At 38.4% G+C, this 22,919-nt stretch overlaps 1 protein-coding gene across 5 annotated transcripts in view; it reads right to left on the reverse strand.

The window, feature by feature from the left end:
* Positions 1-22,919, reverse strand: part of FRAS1 (Fraser extracellular matrix complex subunit 1) — a 426,477-nt gene that overhangs the window by 84,089 nt on the left and 319,469 nt on the right. For all 5 annotated transcript variants that reach the window (XR_011538148.1, XM_070612755.1, XM_070612754.1 and 2 more), the window contains 7 exons: positions 16,300-16,431; positions 15,062-15,187; positions 12,838-13,085; positions 6,932-7,080; positions 6,583-6,745; positions 4,881-5,016; positions 429-619 (listed from right to left, as the gene is read on the reverse strand). Coding sequence is in view for 4 of the 5 variants with exons in the window: in XM_070612755.1 (XP_070468856.1) it covers positions 429-619; positions 4,881-5,016; positions 6,583-6,745; positions 6,932-7,080; positions 12,838-13,085; positions 15,062-15,187; positions 16,300-16,431 (1,145 nt within the window). In the remaining variant the exon portion in view is untranslated. The remainder of the gene's footprint in view (positions 1-428; positions 620-4,880; positions 5,017-6,582; positions 6,746-6,931; positions 7,081-12,837; positions 13,086-15,061; positions 15,188-16,299; positions 16,432-22,919) is intronic.

Raw genomic sequence — 22,919 nt, forward strand, 5'->3', positions numbered from 1 at the left:
TAAATACAGCATCAAGGAACACTTTTCTTGGATGTTACAATTTAATGAATAAATGCTTTAAAAATATAAGAAAAGGCAAGTATGCACATAGAACCACATACAATCATTTCAGGGAAAAATAGGCATATGTTAGTTTTCATCTAAATATGAGACTGGCATCTGAATATGAGTCTGATCCTCACAAACTGTTTTCATACAAAATGAACAGATCTTACCTTGAAATGGAAATTCACATTTCTAAGTCACACCATCCCCAAATGCCAGCCTTAATCCTACAAGTTTCCTGAAGGTTGGGGCTATATTTTTTAATTGACCTGTAAAATTGAAAGCCAAATCCCATCTTCTTTGCTTTTGAGTTCATATAAAGCTACCTACTGGTGGCATATTGTGGTCAAAGGCCCAATTTTTCCAACTTCCAAAGTCTTTACCTCGATAGTGATGTTGATGCTGTGGATTTCTGAACGACTGTTTCCGTCACTTACATAAAAGCTAAAAATATCATGGGTTGGCTCAATGCTTTCATGAACACTCTGAAAGTAGTAAATGTAGTTTTCCAGGACATCTTGAATAGGGAATGATGCCTCTAGATCACTGGTCATTCCAGGGCCAAAACGATCACCTGCATCAACATCAAGAGAGGACTTTTACCAATTTATCAATTCCTGCTTACTAGGCTGACCTAGAAAACACGACAGCATTATCGACAAAAGAGGAAAATATGCTTGAGGATAAAGGTAGAAGCATGGAAAGAACAGAGACCAGGAATTCAAAGACTTGGAGTCAGATCTCAGTTTCCCCACTGACCATTTCTCATGTGGAAATGGATATACCTGTCCTGTTCTTTCCATGAGGCATCAAGTGAGATAATAGGCATGAAAGCTCTCAGAATTTTATTATTTTATATAGCACAGAATCACTGGCTGTTTTGTTAGAAATCTTTGATAATATAAGCCCTGGGGCAAGTAATGACACAATAGCAAAGATTCTACTTTAAGCTTCAGCCAATTTCAAAACCACTCTACCTGGCATATTCTGCAAGAGGAATCCTCTTTCTCTGCATTAGAAAAGGTTAACTGTATACCTTTTTAACTAAGAAACATCTCCCTAAGCTTGATTTCCTTTGACCTCTCAGTTCCTTAAGGGAAGTTCTGCATGGGTCAATGCTCAGACCCTGGGATGGTACCCCAGGGCTACTGTGATGCTCAGGGACCATCCAGAGCTCAGGTGCCACTCAGGTACTGAGATGCCCAAGTACCATTCAGAGCCCCTTAGAAAGTGTTGGCTCTGGTTAACTCTTCTTCTACTCCCAACCCCAAACACCATAAAAGGCCAAGGGGAAGAGTAAGCAATGTCTAAATGATGGATGACTTGTCTCTTACCTGGCTCTAGTCTGAGTCTCTCTAATTGACTGATTTTACATTGTTACCACAATTTTCTTCTAGAGAAAGGAGGAAAAAGAAACCCCTGTGGCTTCAAACATTCCCTGGATATATCTAAACAAAGAAAAGTGCAGACAGACAATCTGAAAGCAACAAGCCTTTCTCTTTTTCTCTCCCATGGTCCTTTGTAAAGATTAGATCGTAAATTAAAGGGCTATGGACTTCCTGAATTGTAGACAGTGTCATTTTTTGTTAACTCCCAACAGAAAGATTAGGAATGAAAAAGTTTTATTTATAATTTGTTTGAAATAAGAACTCAAGACAAATATTTTTTCTTCAATGCCATTTTCATAAATTTTACCCTGAGATTTTATTCTTCTTGATACCAGAAGCATAGAGAGATCTAAATGACCAGTGACCCAATAATCTCCAAGACGGTTCAGGGTTTCCAGAAGGAACTGGTAAAATTCCTTCAAATTTTTATTTTCTCTTTCCATTGATCCCTATAAATATGAGAACTGTGGCTTCTTTATTTGGGTCAAAAATAGATTAAGTAAAGTAAATGATGCCTAAAAACATACTCAAAGAGAATAATGACATTTTCTGTCCCTGGAAAACAAGCTATTCAACAAATGAATCTGTCACTGAAGCTTTAAGCACCAATCCTTCCACTTTTTAACACTGCACCTTCTGTTTTTTCATGGAAATCATTATTATTTATGTGCTTCCTTGCCTTCCTAAACAGAATACACTATGTGCAGATTAAATAGTTCTGGATGCATGCAGGCTATCATTATGAACATCGATTACTCCATCACAGTGATGGCCCAGAGGTAACCCAGGTGGGTCCTGTCCTGCTTGTGCTGGTCTCAAAGAGTGCAGGTTCCATGCTGTTAGATTTTAGACCTGACAATATAATTATTCTGTTTCTTCCTGTCTTCCTGGTAAGAAGTTAAAGCTACTTCTTCTAATGAGTTTTTAAAAAGATGTTCTTCTGGAAGATATACGGATGGCCAATAGACACATGAAAAGACGCTCATCATCACTAATCATCAGGGAAATGCAAATCATCAAAACTACACTAAGATATCACCTTATACCTGTTAGAATGGAAAAAATATCCAAAACCAAAAGTGACAAATGTTGGAGAGGCTGTGGAGAAAAAGGAACCCTCATACACTGTTGGTGGGAATGAAAACTGGTGCAGCCACTATGGAAAACAGTATGGAGATTCCTCAAAAAGTTAAAAATAGAACTACCTTATGACTCAGCCATCCCACTACTGGGTATCTATCCCAAGAACCTGAAATCAGCAATTCCAGAAGTCCCATGCACCCCTATGTTCATCGCAGCATTATTCACAATAGCCAAGTCATGGAACCAACCTAAGTGCCCAGCAACTGATGAGAGGATAAAGAAGATACGGTATATATATATACAATGGAATACTACTCAGCCATAAAAAAGGACAAAGTTGTCCCATTCACAACAACATGGATAGACCTTGAGGGTATTATGTTGAGTGAAATAAGCCAGACAGAGAAAGACGAACTCTGTATGACTCCACTCATAGGTGGTAGTTAACATATAGACAAAGAGAACTGATCGGTGGTTACCAGGGGAAAGGGGGGGTGAGGGGAGGGCACTAGGGGTGAAGTGGTGTACCTACAACATGACTAATAATGATGTACAACTGTAATTTCACAAGGTTGTTAACTATCATAATCTTAATTAAAAAAAAGTTAAAAAAAAAAGATGTGTTTCTGCTCAGCTGGATTCTGAATCTAGGTAGCCAGTTTTATGTAAATAAAATAGACTCGGTTCTGAACACCCATGGAGCAAAGGGTGGGGTCCTTAAATGATGTGCCTTGGGACAGTTATTTGCCCCCCCGAATGTCTTTTCCTTACTTCCAGGTTTGTACCAGTGTAAAGCAGCTGTTCTCCAAGTGTGGTCCTTGGACCAGCAGCAATGGCATCGCCTGTGAGCAGGTGAGAAATTCAACCTCACCAATCTCCTCAAACAGGAACTCTGGGGTTGCTGCCTGGGAAACTGTTTTCACACACCCTCCAGGTGAGTCTTATGCACATTAAAGTTTGAGGACCACTTTTTAGAGAGGCTGAGGCTTACCAAGAATTTGACTTTCAGACCAGCAAAAGATTCTGCATGCATTCCAAGTTGACGTAAACCATGTCAGGAAGGCTTAATAAGAAACCACCTGGAGGGAAGAGACGGCCAGGGGCAACCATCCTTTCACGGTTTCTGACCTTTGCTCACGCTCTTCCCTCTGCACGAAATGCTGTTTTCCCTCTGCCCACAGGAACTCCCACTAACTCTTCAAGTTCCAACTCACGTCACCTCCTCAGACTTTCCTAACTTCCCAGGAAAAAGTAACCATTTTGTCCTACATGCTCTCTCAGCGCTTTGCTCCGTTCCTTGCCCCAGCATTTCACTTATTATAACCTATCAGTTTCACATTTGTTTCCCACTCATGACAGGAGCTGTGTCCTATTTATCTTTACATCCCTTGTATCTAGCCCAAGCATTTTTGGAAATAAATCTAATTCAGCAATAAACAAATCTAAGCGCACACCCTGAAAGGCAAGATGGGGGAAAAGACTGAAGGTTTTCTATAGGAAAACACGACCACTGCTAAATGAGTTTCTGGTAACCAGGCTCAACTCCCAGGCATCATGCTGGCCACAGACACCTTCAGTCAGTGGCCTCTCTGTGGGAGCTGCTAGCTGCACACCAATTAGAGCCAAACGCTGGCACTCAGGCATCTCATTGCAGAGGCAGCAGCACAGTAACCCGCCAGGAGCTGTCTGAACTGTCAGTCACTGGGTCTCAGGGGGCTGTGGCTGGTACACGCCTTCTCGTCTCTGCTTCTCTGTGATAATCATCAAGGGCAGTGAGTCCAGGGCAGATGGTGGAGGGAGGGGGATGTTTAGTAGAGGGTCACAGATACACAACCACACGTTTCAATTCATGTCGTCTCCTTAGAAGGAGCTGAGACATAAGCTATGGTTCAGCTAAACGATAGCTGCCTCACAATAAAAAGACAGGCATTTTTATTTCCTTGACACTCAACTCTGAGTGCAGTCCACAAGCCCCTCTATCCCCACTGCCAGCACTCCAAATCCCCTTACATGGCTCTATTTTTTTCCATAGCACTGATTTACCTCCTAACGTCTTACACTGTTTTGTTATTTACTAGGTTTCTTATCTGTCTCCCCCACTGGGATCTAAGGCACCATGAAGATAGGGGTTTGTCTACTTTGTTTACTGATATATCCCCAGTGCTTAAAAAAGTGCCTGGCACACAGAAAATGCTCAGGAAATTTTTGTTGAGTGCATGGAAGCTTCCTTCCTTCCACTTCTTTGCAATGGTTCCATTCCTCTTTAGTTCTCTATCTCCAGGTTTAATTGAAGGCGGTTACCCCCCTCCACCTTCTCTTCTTTCCAGGTCCAGAACAATTCTACAGCAAAGCTCCTGCTGGTACCTGTTCCTGTGTTCTCAATGCAGCCGTACTTGGGCAGAGCACTTAGTTTAATGACAGCATCTCCCTGAAGATTGTCATGATCATCAGCAGCAAAGAAATGGTGAAATGAGAGTGGGGCTCTCCCTCCCTCATCAACCTAAGAGAGAAAAGATAGTAGAGAGTCCTTGGGTGGTTGCATAAAACTGCAATAAAAAGAACTGGGTTGAAAAGTGCGGCCTGGGGCGACCTTCCAGCACCAATTCCACTTCTTTGAGGAGGCAGATCCTCTACAGACGAGATGAGGAATGTGCACGCGGCTGAAGCCAGGCAATCTTTCAGCGCCTCTCAAAGCTACGCTCAGACACGATGACTTCGTGTCTCCCTTCAAAGTTGTGCTTCCTTCAATGATGGATCTGGTTATAAAGCAGCTCTGGCCCATTCTAATCACCCACCTCGGCAGAGCTGTATGACAGGATGGCTGCCTCCCTTCCACATCAACATTCAAAAGCCTGCAGCTACAGAATGACGCATGCAGCCCTCCCTCAGAGATGTGAGGGCAAAGCTGTCCTATAGGTGTTCCCACCAGGAATAAAAGTCCCGTTTATTCCCTTATGGTATATGTTTATAGATATGCAGGGAGAAAGGGCTCGCCATACCTGTGAGCTAGTGTTTATCTTAATGTCAAGGGGGAAATAAATCAGTATAAGTAGTTGCTCAAACTAACTTTTTCCTTTGGAGCCCTGTTTTGTATGCTAACTCTGCCCCCTGAGCCTGGTGTTTTTTGCTAGCCTGCCAGATATGACCAAGCCATTTCACTCTGAACAACTCTTAGCTAAATGTGGGAAGGGTCTACAAGTTACAAAGTGGGAGGTCATCCTGACTCTGGGAATGGGGAAGGCCTAAGTGGCTTCCCCAATGTGTGGAAATGGAAAGATGGGTGGAATATCAGAACCATTTGGAAACAACTCAGTTTTATGAATTTTCAGTTGCTCAACAAAACCAGAAAACTCCTGAGTTTTTGGCATTACGGTGTGTACATGGAGCAGGATAAGGAAAGGGAATTAGCTCTTACGGAATCCCTACCATGTGCCAGTATCACAGTGGGGTTTAAAAATTCTATTTTATTAGTCATCAGAGCAATACTCTACGTCACAGGAATAGCAATATTTTGAAGATGAGGAAATTGAGGCTAAGATTACATAATTGGTCCAAGGCCACTTAGCTAGTAGGTAACAGAACTGGCACTTGAACTCAGGTCTGGGTAACTTCATGATCAGGATACTTTATATACCCCACCCCTGCCCAGGAACTGTCAATATTGTTTACAGTGATAAGTATTGACTTGATTTAAGGAGTGACTTGGAGACACTCTCCATATCCCCATATTTGAGTTGCTGCAAACATTAGATTGTAAACTCCTCAAAGGTATATTTAATTTTTAATTTTATTCCCACTACCATACACATCTAGCATTTATGTCTAACATATAAATATTTATTGACTAAAGAAATAATATGGATATAATGATTTGCTCTTCAGCATATAATTATCTTCATACTTTTTGAAAAACTCATGATTGAAAACCACGCATATCTTGATACTAGTGCCTAGATACTTTGGGGAAGAACTTGGCAACCAATTTAGGTAGAACTCTTTATTTACATTTTTACAGATTTCCAGCTCTCTACAGCACTCTCTGTTTATTGATCTTAGAATTGTTTACCGTGATAAGGTCAGCAAAAGCAATGACTGGAGGTGGATTCTTGAGAGGAGTGATCATGATGGTAAACATCTGATTGTCCAGACGGTTATGGTCCATATCAGAGACAGAGAAATGGAAGCTGTCAGTAACCAGATGACTACTGGTCTCAAACACAGCCAAGTACCTATAGAGGCCAAGAGAAGAACCAAATGAATGAGCTGCACTGACAAGTCAGGTAAGATGACTGCATCTTTGTTTAAAAGTGGGACCAGAAGCAACATAATCTTTCAGGGGAACTACTGGTTAGTTGCTTAAATATTTTAATACAATTTTGAAAAATTCTGTCAAGTAATACAAAGTGGCTATATACCTAATTTTCTTGTTGTTGATGTCTTCCATCGTGAAATTGGAAACCTCTGAGAGTTCTTCCACCTCAGGTCCTGAGGTTCTTAAGAGAGCACCATACATGGGCAGAGAACTTAACTGAATCCAGATCTCTGGGTCCGGAGATGAATCATCCTAATCAGGCAAGCATGAAGCAAGACATGAATGCATATTTGCAGGAATAAATACTTCCAGTAGTTAAAGATCACGAGTGCTTCCTTCTCTGCTAATTGGAAAAGTCTCTTTCCCTCTGTGATCAAGCAACAACATTTCAAACTGCATGAAAATCCCAGTATTTATTTATCCTCAAATGCCTCTTTGATAATGTCTTCTTTCAAAAGTAGCTCAAATAATAGTGGGAAACACACTTTAAGTATGGGACATAAAACAAAGAGATGTCTTACTGTTACTACAAGAGCCGCACAAGGCTTTGATTTTGTTATAAGCATCTAGTGAAGAATAAGACATGGTCAGAGATATAAGCCATCTTCCTATAAACACAATTGTAGGCTTCTTCTAGAGTTTCTAAGGATGGTTTCCTTTTTAGAAACAGGTAAAACTCCATTACAACATATAACACAATGATAAAGAAAATTCTGTGAAACAGAAAGAATGGAAGTTATTTAGCTTAGCTAATGGCTCACTTTAAGTCATATCCAACATGATAAAATTTGAGTTTAACAGAAGAATTTGGGGAATCTTACAGATTTCATTCTATCAGGACTGAACCTTTGGATGCTCAACCCCCAAGATGCCCAGTCTCAACACAGACCACTTCCCTTTCCTTCTGCATTGTTTATTGACAAATAAAATAGGCTTTCTGGGGCCGGCCCCATGGCTGAGTGGTTAAGTTCGCACACTCCACTTTGGCAGCCCATGGTTTTGCTCATTTGGATCCTGGGCGCATGCATGGCACCGCTCATCAGGCCATGCTGAGGCGGTGTCCCACACAGCACAGCCAGAGGCACTCACAACTAGAATATACAACTGTGTACTGGGGGGCTTTGGGGAGAAAAAGAAGAAGAAAAAAAAGAAGATTTGCAACAGTTGTTAGCTAGGGTGCCAATCTTTAAAAAAAAAATCGGCTTTCTATGTTTCTACATGGACAATAATTAAATGTCTTAATGAACAATTTCCTCTTTCTTCAAGGATATTTTTGGAAATATCTGGGAGGCAGGCAACATCTTCTTGGAAAGTTTCCCTGAGTCATTCATCTTTTAGAGCAGTTGGCTGTGAACATGGCGGCCCTTTACACTTTACCACAGCAACAATGAAAATGAATATTGCATGGCTAAGTGCACTTTCAAATGCAAATTTTCATGACTCTGTTGTACAGTTACTTGACGTATAGGATCAGGAATGTGAGCATGGATACCTGGTGATCTGGGCCAGCAGGTTTTAGTCAGTTCTCAATTCTATCCCCCGGGGCCTTTTTAAGTTGGTAGTTCAGAGCCTCAGTGTAAGATCACAGAATTTTCCGTATTTCCTCACATCACTTGACACCAGCAAGGAAGGAAATTCAAATTCATCGAAGCTGCAAAACTTCAGAAAATTTCCTCTAAATTTATAATTTTAAAGTTTCTCTGTTTTTCCACATGAGTCGTCAAATACAATATGTTGGCTTCCAAAAGACTACTTCCTAACATTACTGTGAGTATCCTCTGAGAGAGAATTTTAAAAAGACTGCTGAGAGTTCTAAAGTATTGTTTTCTGAGATGGTGATAAACTACAAGGACAGAACTCCTGGCTCTTGATTAGAATGAATAGCTTTGAAATTCCACATTGGCAAATTTGGCAAAGAAATGCTTATTTCATGTCAGGCATATCTATTATAATGTTTCAAATCTTAAATAACTGCTCAGTTTGAAAAAGTGTGAAATCAGCTAGATTTTCTTTTTTTCTAAAAATGTTGTCATAATTTAAAGAAAATTACTCTTTTGGGATATCCAAGATATTGTGGGTGGAAAAAATTCCTAATATAGAGCTTGTTCTCATGTAATTTTCCTACTCAAAGACCTTCTTATCCCTTTTGTATTAATTCATTTTTTCACTTTCTTTTTATTATTTATACATCTATCGACCCACCATTCAACACCAGGATTAGAACTTTGATAATTACTATGTACCTACGTACTCCTCCTTCATCCTGGCTTGGGCTTATAATCACCCTGGATCTTGTCTCTCATTTCCTTGAATTCTTGATATAGTTTGATATATTACACAAAGTATTTTTAGTTTAGTTTTTTTTTTTTTTTTTTGCTTAGGAGAAGGGAGTTAGACTTTCCTCTTCTGGGATTTATTTTTCTTTTTACTCAATAGTGGACTGCTAAGATCCATGAGTATTGCTTTGTGCAGCTATAGTCCATCTGTTTTGAGTATTCTCTAATATTCCACAGAATAAGTATATCACAAGTTGTCTGTTATCCTGTTGATGGGCATTTGGCTGGTTTCAATATATTTGCTATTACAAATAGTATTGCTATGAACATGCTTGTGTATCCTTTGGCATACATGTGAAAGCTTCTCTTGGATAGCAATCTAGGAGTGGAACCATTAGGGTACATGAAAATTCATCCTCACAAGACAATGCCAAATTCTTTCCCAAAGCGGTTGTTCCAGTTTACATGTCCATCAGCAAAGAACCCCCTTTAGAATCATTTCCTCCAAAGATTTGGTATTTTCAGACCTTTTAATTTCTGTCAAGTGAATTGTTATAAAATGCTATATAATTTGTTTTCCCAGATGACTGAAAATGTAAATATCTCCTCTGATATTTCTTGGCCCTCTGGGTTCCTTTTCTGAAATTCCTGTTAATGTCTCTTGTTCATTTCTCTACTAGTTTATCTGTTTCTTCTTGATCTGCGGATGTTCTTTATATTTTCTTTGTTATTTTTTAGTTACACGTGTTGCAAATATCGCTTTCCAATTTGTAACTTGGCTGTTTTCTGTATTTATGGTGTGTTTTGGAAAACATAAATTTAATTTTAATATACCCAAGTTGATCAATTTTTTTATAGTGAGCACTCTTTGTTTCTAGTTTAAGAACTTCTTCCCTTTCCCAATATTAAAAAATATTCACCTATATCCTACAAAGAATTGTAAAATTTTACTTATGACATTCAAGTACTGAATTTGCCCATAATTACCATCAGTGTAGGGTGTGAGGTAGTAGTGCAAGTTTGCTTTTTTCCATATGAATAATCATTTTGTGCAGATTTATGTTTTAACTGGTTCCTCCTGATCTGACTTGCTATATCTGTTTTATACTACAGTCCTAGGTGTGGGTCTGTTTCTGGACTTTCTAGTACATTCTTGTGCTACATTGCCTCTATTGTGCAGGTTTGTAAGAAATCCTGCTATCTGATAGGGCAAAGCCCCTGCCCTCCTATCATTCTTTTTCAGAATTCTGCCCACTTTTTCTTCCTCATATATTGTAGAATCAACTTATCAAGATCTTTAAAAAGTACACTGGGGGTTTGATTGGAACTCAATTGAATGAAAAGATCACTTTGTGGGAGAATGGATATCTTTTTGATATTAAATCTTCCTATTCATGAATATGGCATATCTCATCATTTATTTAGTGCTTTTTTTAAAAGTCTGTCAATGATGTGTTATAATTTTCCCTGTAGAAGTATTATCTGGCTTTCGTTAGATTTAGTCCAACAGACATGATTTTTGTAATGCTATTATAACCGGTATCATCTTTTTAGCTATATTTACCGGCTATTTTTTGCTTATGCATAGCCATGTTATTGTTTTGTTGATCTTCTGTCTGGCCACTTGGTAAATTCTTTCATTTCTAATACTTTGTCAAGAGGTTCTTTTGGATTTTCTTTATAGTCAATCATAGCATCAATTTTTCCTAGAAGTTACACATCTTTTGTTACATTTATTCCTAGATATGTGTTTTGTCATGTTATTACAGATGGTATCATATTTTGAATTATTTTATTTTTGGCTGGTGCATAGAATCACTATTAGGATTTTAAGATTAATCTTATATTATCCTCCCTGTATTACAGATGAGAAAACTAAGCCCTAGAGAGTTAAGCAACTTGCCAAGGGTTACTACTCTAGTAAGTGGTGAGCTTGGAGGAAAATCCATCCACGCTAACTACAAAACCCGCCCCATCCTTTCCCTACTTGTTTACTTGCAGTGCGTAGCAAACTGTGTATAGGAAACCACCATTAAGAAGCAAATTACACAGATCCCATTTTTGCCTTTTGTTTCTGCCAACATCATGTCACCCTCTTGTAGTCAATGAGACTCTAAGAACAGGCTCACCTGCTCCTATTCCTTTATATTCTGCTCCTTTTATGACCAGAGTTCTGGTGGCTTTTCCCACCTTTTTGGATAGTCACTGCAAACTCATTAACCATGCAGATCTGGAAAAACTTTCCCCATGACACTAAGTACAAAATTCTTCTACAACCCCTGAGAAAGTTAGTATATAACTTAGCTGAGTCTTTAAAATATGCTATGCTTTCAGCAGGCTGGAATAGTTCTTTTGGAGTCTTTCTGCTCTACTGGGTAAATGCATATTCAATCAATTTCTGAAAATACATGTTCAGTTGCCAATGGGCTTGCATTTTGATATGCAGCTTATAATACGCAGGTAATGGGCAGGAACTGCTCCTGGAGAGCTATTTTGGTCTGTCAAACATTTTTCAAGCCTTGGTGATCTATTGATTAAATCTGTATTCATACATTTTTATGAATTCATGAGTTTCATAAGATTCAAAAGACCATAACCCACGGTAAAAATCACCTGTCAATTAAAAAAAAAACAAGTCAAAGCTGTTCTGAAACTATACTAGACCCATGAGAAGAATGAGGATGAAATGCAGTTTCCCACAATTTAAGAAAGGACAATTTGAGGGGAAAATCTGTGCAAAAGCAATTGAAGCAATTGTTCCCAGGCCAATGCTTTATCTCACATGCTACTATTCAGGACCAGACTTTATAGCCAGACTCTTCAGCCCAGAGAAGAATTACTTAAAACTATATAGCGTTTTAAAAAAAAGGCCAGGTCATTGGTTGGAAGTTTAAGATTAGTAAAGGAAAAATTCAATACTAAGAATGATTATCCTTCTTATTTTCAAGGCATTTGTCAAAACTACTCATTATTATGTTTGCATAGAGAGTTCATATCTGTTTACAACATACATAACTGAAAAATAAAATTAATTATACTCATTATCCTTAGCTCCAGATGAAAATCAAAGAAAGAAGATGAGTTTAATTAGCCAGGATCACTTATTAAGTTAGGGCCAGATGGGAATCCCCAAGCCCTGCCCCCCAAATTCCTGAATCCACCCTTGGTCCCGTAACCACATGCTTGTCTTGGGTTATAGAGTGGAAGGTAAGTCAGTGATCTTGCCTGGGAAACCTGGCAGAGAGCCACTGCCAAGGGAGTGTGACAGTATTCTGTCCAGAGCTGGACCTGAGACAAAAGCTGACAGAAAGTAGGCTTTCTCAAAAAAGTAGACCATGAAATACCATTACCTATCAGTCTCTGACCAGGTAAGTTCTTCTAAAATGCTCTTTCCCTCAAACTTCCATTTGAAATAATATGAGCAGAGCTTAACACATGGGGACTTGGGCTTTTCTGACATTGCCGCTGTTTCCTGTTGACAATCACCCAGCCCCATACATACTCATTGTGTTTTCATCAAAGTTTTGCTCATTCACTTGTCTGCTCATGAGACAGTGAAGCAGCTGGAATAAAGAGTGTAACTATTCCTAAGAGCACAAATATGGAGAAGTTGAAAAAAAATTCTTTACATGGCCATATACCTGATGCCCCAAATATTCAGCTATGGCATTGGTTTCTAGTCAGCTAGTCAGAGGGTGCAGTGGAGAACAAGAAGACAAATGTAAGAACTTACAACATAAGCAAGGTGTGACCTCGTGATGACAGCTGTGCTTTTACTAGCAACAGTAATGCTCAGAGAGGCACCAGCAGCCAGTCGAGGCCCTCGATCCTCTGACAGCGACACCTCCACTCTCACTTCCACCGTTGTGGCTGAGGTGCCATCTGTGACTGAGATCTCCATGCTGTCTTCCCGGGCAGAGGAGCCATCATGTAGATACTGCAGAACATTTTTCTCAATATCTTCATATGTGAAAGTGTCACCTTTCCAGAATAAAACAAATTGCAGAACCAATTACTTCTGGGAATAACGCTTTTCATTTATATAACACCTTTGTTCTCAGGATTTCAAAGTACACATAGGATCATAAACTCTGGGAGTTGTAAGCTAATTAGTCCAACCACCCACCGAATATAGGATTCCCTCTACATTACCCTTGAAAAAGGGCGATGTAGCCTGCCCTTCACACTTCTCAAGGTGGGAGGCTTACTGTATTACAAGGTAGCTAATTCCGCTGGAGATAGCTCTCATTTTTTCTAAGTTCTTAATCATATTGAACCAAAATCTGCCTCTCTGAGATCCACTCATGACTCTTGATTCTAGACAATAAAAGACAAGCCTCTATGCTTTATGATAGCCCTTCTAGAATGTAATCTCGATACTGAAAAATTTTTGAAAAAGTTAAGAAAATAAATTATGCTTGATGAACCTGTGAGAGGTCTTTGTTTCAACTGAGAGCATAAGGTTTTTCTTTAAATTTAAAAATATGTAAAAATTGAAAAATAGACTTAAGTTAGAAACTCTAACTGGATAAGTCTAGAGTACTAATTCATGATAGAGTTGATATGTGCTGTATGAAAAAAGTTTCAAGGTCATATAAGTTTCAGAAAAATGGGTTTAAACAAAATTTAAAATTAAAATGTTTTAAACTGCAGGATTTATTAGAATTTTAGAATCTTCAATACACAATATTAAAGCTTCTGAAAACTGTTTGGTCATGGAACACTTTTTATGAGAAATGCTACTTAGTGCCATGGGTCCCCACAACTCCACAGAGCACAAGTGGGGGACTGGTCTTCTTGGATGTTATATTCAACTCTGTTTCTCAATAGATTATTGACTCTCATAATTGGTGTTATATAATGAAACTAAAGAATTTATTCTTTCTCTGTATTCGTCTTCTAAACCTTCTCCTTCAACACTGTGTTACTGTGATTTACTGGTGCTAGTGGTATTGTGCCTAAAAAAAGTTAAAAAACTAATATTTTACAAATACCTTTAGCTTTCATATATTAATCACACAAATATAGGTTAAATATAATGTTAAGGAAACTGGGCTATCACTCTTATGTTCCTAAGTAGTTCCCTAAAGATGCTAGAATTCTATTCTAATGACATTTCTTTTGTTCAGTAAATTCTAAAACATCTGCCTATGTGACTCCCAAACGCCTACTGGGTGTTTTTACAAATTCGATGTACCTTCAAGGTCAAAGACTTGCCCCCTCCCTCTGCAGAGATATTCAGAAGAATGCATTATTACATGCTTATTAGGAATTATATCAAGGTTTAAGAATGTACAGATTGTTGAAATAAGCATATACCATCCCAAGGTGACTACTTTGAAAGGGCTAATATTCACTTTGATATATAAGGGCTGACTATTAAAAATTAGATTTGTGTTCTTCGTGCTTTTCTGTACTTTCTAAACAGTCAACATGTATTATTTTTTATTGGTGAAAGCACAATAAATATTTTGGAAAGCTGGTCACAGTACCACACTGTTACATGGCATAAATAATACTTTAAAAATGTGCTCCCTTTTTTTATGGATGAAGATACATGTAGTTTACACTATCAAAATTGCAGTGCTAAAACTACTGTGATGATTCACATACCAAATTAAGGAAGACAAATTCATCTCCATGAAGAAACCATAGGAAAGTAGCAGCTGACAACTCATATGAGGTTGTTCTCAATGAATTTACTCCAGGTTTCAGAACCAACCAAGTTCACCTATGACTTGAGGAAATGGAGTCATAGTTTTGGGGCACGGGTGGTGGCAAAGAGAAAGAAGTTCCCAAAATTTCAGCCGATGGACTAAACACTAAAGCTTTTTCTTTTCTAAGTATCTCCTCATAGTTTGCCCCACAAAGTTGCTATAGTTCTTGTCTGAGAAACATAAAGTGGACTGTGGAGCAAGAAATCCTCCAAGAAGGCCTATGACAGAGTGAGCAGCTACCTGTGGCCATGGGCCCTTGGGACTCAGCTGTGTACTTGAGGAGTGTGCCATGCTGTGGAGGTTTCCGAAGCTCAAAGAAGAGTTCTTCAGGTGCTGTCTCAGTATCTCTCACTACCAACTGAAGTCCTGCAGTCAGGAGAATAAAGCATGGTGAGAAGATATGTACATTAAAAACCGACTGTATACGCTGTATACACTAAAGCCACAGGCCAGGCTGGAAGCCATGTTGTGAGTAATCTGATGGTTATAAGAAAGCATGTTTAATTCCAATCAACCACAAAAGAGTGAACACTGATAATATAGTCAATTCCCAAATTACAAGTAGGGTCTTCCAAAAGTTACCTTACAAGTGGGTAGTTCTGAATTCAGAACACCTTTCTTCTTCCATACCAGTATGGAATGGAAGCCCACATACAAGGATGGGTATGGAAGCCCACAAAATGTTCAGTCCTGATCGACTAGGGTAGGTTTTCTTCCAGAAAATACTCCCAGAAACTGTTTTTGCTTTTCGTTGTTTCTTCCTTCTTCTTTCTCTGAATCCACAGGAGGGCCACGTTGTGTTAATAGTGGCTGTTCTGGCCATCACGGAAGTGACAAAGTAAGGTAAAAGTGAAGTCGTCTTTGTATGTATGGCTGGTTTGTGGGTTATCTGATAATTAACTTTAGGCCAATATCCACATGTAGAAACTGATTAAGGATCTGTTAGCACATCTGACAAAACTCACAATATCCACTGTTTGCTCTTAAGATGCTCTTGGTAAAAGAATAAACTTCTAAAGAGTAAGTATATTAATAAGTAAACAAAATCACATACAAAAGGACTAGGCCAACTCTAACTCTTCACAGCTTCTGAAGGTTACTGTGATCTGTCATTCCTCCTGTTGCTCTTTACATTCTCAATAGAAAACAAGAGCAGTCATCGAAACCGCTCCCGTCTATTCTCCCCTCTGCTCTCCGATACTTTATATTTTAGTGATGACAACAAATCAAACTCCTGGAGGCTGGAAAATAAATTCCATCACTGAGCATTGGCCTCTGAAGGGTTTATTTCCTTCTCTCTGTGCTACTTCTATTTGCATAGAAATGGGCAAAAGGAAGGATATGGATGAGAATGCCTGCAACTTCTGGAAGAGGAGGTCACTACCTTTTGGTAACCATTAAGAGGTCTGAACAGGGACTATTGCTGAAATATGGTCCTATTTCCAAAGCCACGTTTCTTTCAGGCTCCCAGTTCTTACCTATCGAAGTGCTGCCGCCTGGGCTGACCTCAAGCAATGGAGCTGTGACCTGGAACGCGGCCGGGAGTTGATCAGTGGGAAGTAAGTGAATGGTGAGGACCATCTCCGGGCTTGTGTGCTCTCCATCCGAAACTAGAAAGGGTAAAAACACACACACACACACATACAAATCAACTTGTAGTCTGGTCACCTTCAGGCTATTTCCATAAATATGTAGCTTTTTTAGATTAACTTAATACTTTGAAGAGATGCTTACAAATGGAAAAAGTGAGCAAGCAAGAAAGATACTGTGGGCTATTCTAATAAAGCTTTTTCTACCGAGTAACAAAAAGGCTAAAGGATCATAATAACAGTCATTCTAAGAAGCAAGTTTCACAAAAAGGTGATGTTGTTAAATGTTAGTGGAAAGGAAAGTAATACAAAATATGCACTCTTAGATGATGCTAGTAATGGCTTTTATTTATGGAATTATTTTTTGATTCAATTCCTTCTTCCAATGTTCCAGAGAAATATTTTCTTTCAGGAAATCTCTTAGAAATGACATGTATATGTCTCATTAGACAATATATTTATACACATTTTTGGTGAGAAAGATTGACCCTGAGCTAACATCTGTGCCAATCTTCCTCTATTTTGTATGTGGGACGCCACCACAGCATGGCTTGATGAGCGGTGTGTAGGTCTATGCCCAGGAAAAACCCATGAACCCCAGGCCACCAAAGTGCATGAACTTAACCACTACACCACTGGGTTGGCCCTGATGGTAATTTTTTAAAAGGACAGAAAATACCCATACAAATATCCCTAATGGCAGTTGTTTGGAAGTAAGCAGACCCATTTTCACCTGGTCATTATGTACAAGGCAATAACTGGAAGACATCTTTGTAAATAAAACAGTGACCTTAAGATTTTATTTCTCTGGATTATCTGACATCCAAGTGAACACTGATCACCTGAGGGAAATGAAAGCAGAATTGCCTGGCCCTTGACTCTTATTTCCATTTCCCTATACCTTAACACATCCTCCCTTCTCTAACAGCCAGGTTTAGAAGAATACCTGTACCACCAACTCGATGTGTTTGTCTGTAGGGGCTTTGAGAAATCTGTACTGTTGATTATTTAAAATGTGTAATACGCTTGCACATGGGTTGGTTATAAGAAACAAGTTACCTTCTTCACTTTCTTCTGGACTTAGCAACAAGTCAGTAGAAATCTGACCTCTATTTAAGCAAAATAAAGCACTGCTCAGTGACTCCCAGTAATGAGTCCACTCAGGTTTTAGATTTGCCTTGTCCCTGAGGATAGATCTAAAAGATATGGCTTGATTTTACAAGGTACTTTCCATGTCCTAGAGAAGTCCAGAAATAGCCCTACTGAAGGAGAGAAGACATTGTCCCTGTAAGAATGAAGGTTTTATAGCTCTGGTCATTCTGTCAAACGTCAGAATTAGCACCACTGCTTCTTTGTTTAGGCTCAGTCTTCCCCTCTCTGGATCATCAAAGATAGAGACAGATTACTCTTAACTTTGGGGGGTTTGGGGACACACATATAAACTTTTCCATAAATTTCAGTGGATTCAAGATTCTTTGAAGTCCCTGGACTCTAGGTGAAGAACGTCTATGTTAAATAAAATAATTGCAAAATATAATTTTATTTCTTATCTTTTACATTGATTTTATTTTTAAGTGGGGGGCGCTTCAGGGAGGCTTCAACATCATTACTTTACAGATGAGGAAAGAAAGGGCCCTAAATCTTAAAGAGCTTTGGTCATACCACACAGCTGTCAGCGTGACCAAGGTATATCCTTGCCTCCGTAAGTAAATGGAAGAAAGCTATTTTCTGGTACATACTACATATCAAGAAAATATATCACACAGGTGAAGGGTTTTGCAAGCAAATATTAAGAACTTACAATCAAAATGTTTGCAATTGCATGTCTAGCCCTCTCTTTAAGCAATGTTTCTGATTTCCCTGAGAAAGAGTCAAACTGCCTCTTTGGGTCAGATGCCTCCTGCGGGCACCACTCACCACGTGTGTTTACCTTGCTCAGAAAAGCTCTGAAGAGCATCTGCGCTTGTCCTGAAGCAGCCACATCAGGATTATCAGCTTTCCTTCTCATCTTAGCTGATTAACCAAGTGAGCTGTTTGCCCTCATTCTAAGGGTTAATGTCAGGGCTTGGGCTTGTTGCTGTCTTAGCTCATTATCTGCCCAGTGAAAGTTCTCTCCCTCAGAACTCTCCTAAAGGAGATGGCTTCTTTCCCACCAGATTCCAAATTTTTTCCTCCTTAAAAAAAAGAACCTCTTACACCCTTCATGACAATTAACTCAAAATGAATCACAGACCTAAAAGTAAAATGCAAAACTATAAAACTCCTAGAAGATAACATGGGAGAAAACCTAGATGGTGATGCCTTTTAGGTACAACACCAAAGACACAATCCATGAAAGAAATAATTGGTAAGCTGGACTTCACTAAAATTAAAAACTTCTGCTCTGTGAAAGACAATGTCAAGAGAATGAGAGGACAAGTTGCATGCTGGGAGAAAATATTTCCAAAAGACACATCTGATAAAGGACTGTTATCCAAAATGTACAAAGAAGTCTTAAAACTCAACATAAGAAAACAAACAACTCAATTAAAAAAATGGGCCAAAGACTAACAGGTACCTCACCAAATAAGACATACAGATGGCAAAGAAGCATATAAAAAGATGCTCCACATCATATGTCAGCAGGGAAATGCAAATCAAAACAATGAGATGTCACTACACACCTATGAGAATGGTCAAAATCCAGAACATTGACAACACCAAATATTGGTGAGGATGTGGAGCAAAATGAACTCTCATACATTGCTGGTGGGAACACAAACGGTGCAGTTACTTTGGAAGACAGTTTACTGGCTGTTTCTTACAAAACTAAACATATTCTTACCATCTGATTCAGCAATTGCACTCCTTGGTATTTATTTATCCACAGAAGTTGAAAACTTATGTCCTCACAAAAACCTGCACATGGATCTTTATAGCAGCTTTATTCATAATTGCCAAAACTTGGAAGCAACCAAGATGTCCTTCAGTAGGTGAACAAATAATAAACTGCGGTACATCTAGACAATGCAATATTATTCAGCACTAAAACGAAATAAGCTATTAAGCCATGAAAAGACACGGAGAGACACCTTACTAAGTGAAATAACCCAGTCTGAGAAGGCTACATGCTGTATAATTCAAACTATAAGACATTCTGGAAAACGCAAAAATAAAGAGACAATAAAAAGATCAGTGGTTGCCAGTGTTGGGAGTGGAGGAGATGAATAGGCTGAGCACAGAGGATTTTTAGGGCAGTGAAAATACTCTGCGTGATACGTAAATGACGGATATACATCATTATACATTGGTCCAAACATATAGAATATACTACACCCAGAGTGAACCCTAAGGTGAACCACGGACTTTGGGTGATTATGATGCGCCAGTGTAGGTTGATTCTGGTGAGTGATGTTGATAATTGGGGAGTCTGTGCATGTGTAGGGGCAGAGGGTATATAGGAAATCTCTGTATTTTCCTCTCAGTTTTGTTCTAAACCTAAAACTGCTCAAAAAATAAATTCTTAAAACATCACTCAACAATAAAAAAAAAGGAACCTCAGGCAGAAACAAGATAAATTAATTTAAGGTCAGCCCAAGGTCTATTTCTTTTACACTGTATAATAGGTTCAAGGATCATTTAACTTAAAGTTCTGGAGAAGTTAATAGTTTACCCCTTCAACTATTCAAGCTTTCAGGTGAAAGCTGAGGCTTGGAAACTGAACTGGCACACTACCATGATGCTTATTTTTCACGATTCACACACAGAATCAGAAACTTGTATTAAAATCCTGGTCCTACTGCTTACCATGTGCGGACACCTGGGCAAATTGTTTACTCTAATGACCCTTAATTTACTCAGGTTTAAAATGCTAAAAATAATACTGGTCCTTACAATATTGTTATAAGGATTAAATAAGACAACTCATATTGCAAACTGTTTTGTCAAATGTAAAATATTATAATCTGTTGCATATTATTACTAATTGTATGAATTATTTGGAAGTCTGTCACTAGAAGTGAGTTGATAACTGGGTTAATATCAACAATGACACAACGCTAGAAAAAGAAATAAAAGGCATTCAAATCAGAAAGGAAGAAGCAAAACTGCCATTATTTGCAGATGACATGATCTTACATATAGAAAACACTAAAGACTCCACCAAGAAACTGTTAGAGCTAATCAATGAATTCAGTAGAGTTGCAGGTTAAAAAATCAATATACAGAAACCTGCTGCATTTCTATACGCTAATAACTATTAGAAAGATCAATTAGGCAAATAATCGCACATACAATTGCATCAAAAAGACTAAAATACCTAGGAATAAATTTAACAAAGGAGGTGGAAGACCTGTGCACTGAAAACTATACACCATTGATGAAAGCAATTGAAGCAGACACAAATAAAATAAAAAGATATTCCATGCTCATGGATTGGAAGAATTAATGTTGTCAAAATGTCCATACTACCCAAAGAAATCTACAGATTCAATAAAATCCCTATCAAAATTCCAACAATATTTTTCACAGAAATAGAACAAACAATCCTAAAATTTGTATGGAAGCACAAAAGACCCCGGATAGCCAAAGCAATATTGAGAAAGAAGAACAAAGCTAGAGGCATCACACTTACTGATTTCAAACTACATTACAAAGCCACAGTAATCAGGAGTATGGTTTCAGCTTAAACACAGACACATAGATCAATGGAACAGAACAGAGAGCCCAGAAATAAACCCACGCATATATGGTCAATTAATTTATGACAAAGGAGCCAAGAATATACAATGGAAAAAGGACAGTCTCTTCAATAAATGGTGCTGGGAAAACTGGACAGCCACATGCAAAAGAAGAAAACTGGAGCCTATCTTACGCCATACAACAAAATTAACTCAAAATGGATTAAAGACGAACATAAGACCTGAAACCCTGAAACTCCTAGAAGAAAACACAGGTGGTAAGCTCCTTGACATTGGCCTTGGTGATGATTTTTTGGATTTGATACCAAAATCAAAGGCAACAAAAGCAAAAATAAACAAGCGGGACTATATCAAACTACAAAGCTTCTGCACAGCAAAGGAATCTATCAACAAAATGAAAAGATAACACACCGAAACGGAGAAAATAAATGCCAATTGTGTATCTGATAAGGGGTTAATATAAAAGACATATAAAGCACTCATATAGCTCAATAACAAAAAAACCCAAACAATCTGATTAAAAAACGGACAGAGGATCTGAATAGACATTTTTCCAAAGAAGACATACAGATGGGCAACAGGTACATGAAAAGGTGCTCACATCACTAATTACCAGGGAATTGCAAATCAAAACCACAATGAGATATTAGCTCACACCTGTTAGAACAGCTATTATCAAAAAGACAAGAAATAAGTGTTGAAGAGGACGTAGAGAAAAGGGAACTCTTGTGCACTGTTGGTGGGAACGTAAATTGGTGCAGCCACTATGGAAAACAGTGTGGACATTTCTCAAAAAACTAATTATAGAACTACCATATGATCCTGCAATTCCACTTCTGGGTATTTATCTAAAGAAAACAAAAACACTAACTTGAAAAGATTTCTGCACCTTGATGTTCACTGCAGCAATATTTACAAATGCCAAGATATGGAAACAACTTATGTGTCCATTGATAGATGAATGAACAAAGAAAATATGGTATGTATATATATATACACACACACACACATATATATATATACACACTCACAATGGAATATTATTCAGCCATAAAAAGAATGAAATCTTGCCATCTGTGACAACATTGATGGCCCCTGAGGGCATTATGCTAAGGGAAATAAGTCAGACAAAGACAAATAACATATGATCTCATTTATATGTGGAATTAAAAAAAAAAGCCAAGCTTATAAATACAGAAAAGAGATTGGTGGTTGCCAGAGTTGGGGGTGGGGGATGGGTGAAATGGGTGAAGGTGGTCAAACTTAACAGTTATAAAATAAATGTCACGGGGATAAAATGTACAGCATGACGACTACAGTTAATAATACTGTATTGCATATTTGAAAGTTGCTAAGAGAGTAGATCTTAAAAGTTCTCATCACAGGAAGAAAAATTTCGTAACTATATATATATGGTGACAGATGTTAACTAGACTTATAGTGGTGATCATTTTGCAATATATACAAATATCGACTCATTATGTTGTACACCTGAAACTAATACAATGTTACATATCAATTATATCTCAATAAAAAATGTTTTAAAAAACAATGACACAACACTAAAATTTACTGTTGATTCAAGTGTGATTTTTAACCCTCAAAGAAGAAAGGAAGGCCTGGGAGTTTGAGGGAGGTGACTTTCTCTCCCACCAGGAGTTATCCCTACATGAAATATAACAGGACATCCGGATGATTGATTTAATGGAACAGTCAATCCCAACTAAACAGCTATTTAAACATGCCATTCATGGTCAACCACACTCACTCTAGACGTAACAAGAAAGCTTACCCCTTTTTTGCCCAGCATAGACAGTACGTCTGACTCTG

Source organism: Equus przewalskii, chromosome 3 (assembly GCF_037783145.1).
Source record: "Equus przewalskii isolate Varuska chromosome 3, EquPr2, whole genome shotgun sequence".
Taxonomy (NCBI): domain Eukaryota; kingdom Metazoa; phylum Chordata; class Mammalia; order Perissodactyla; family Equidae; genus Equus; species Equus przewalskii.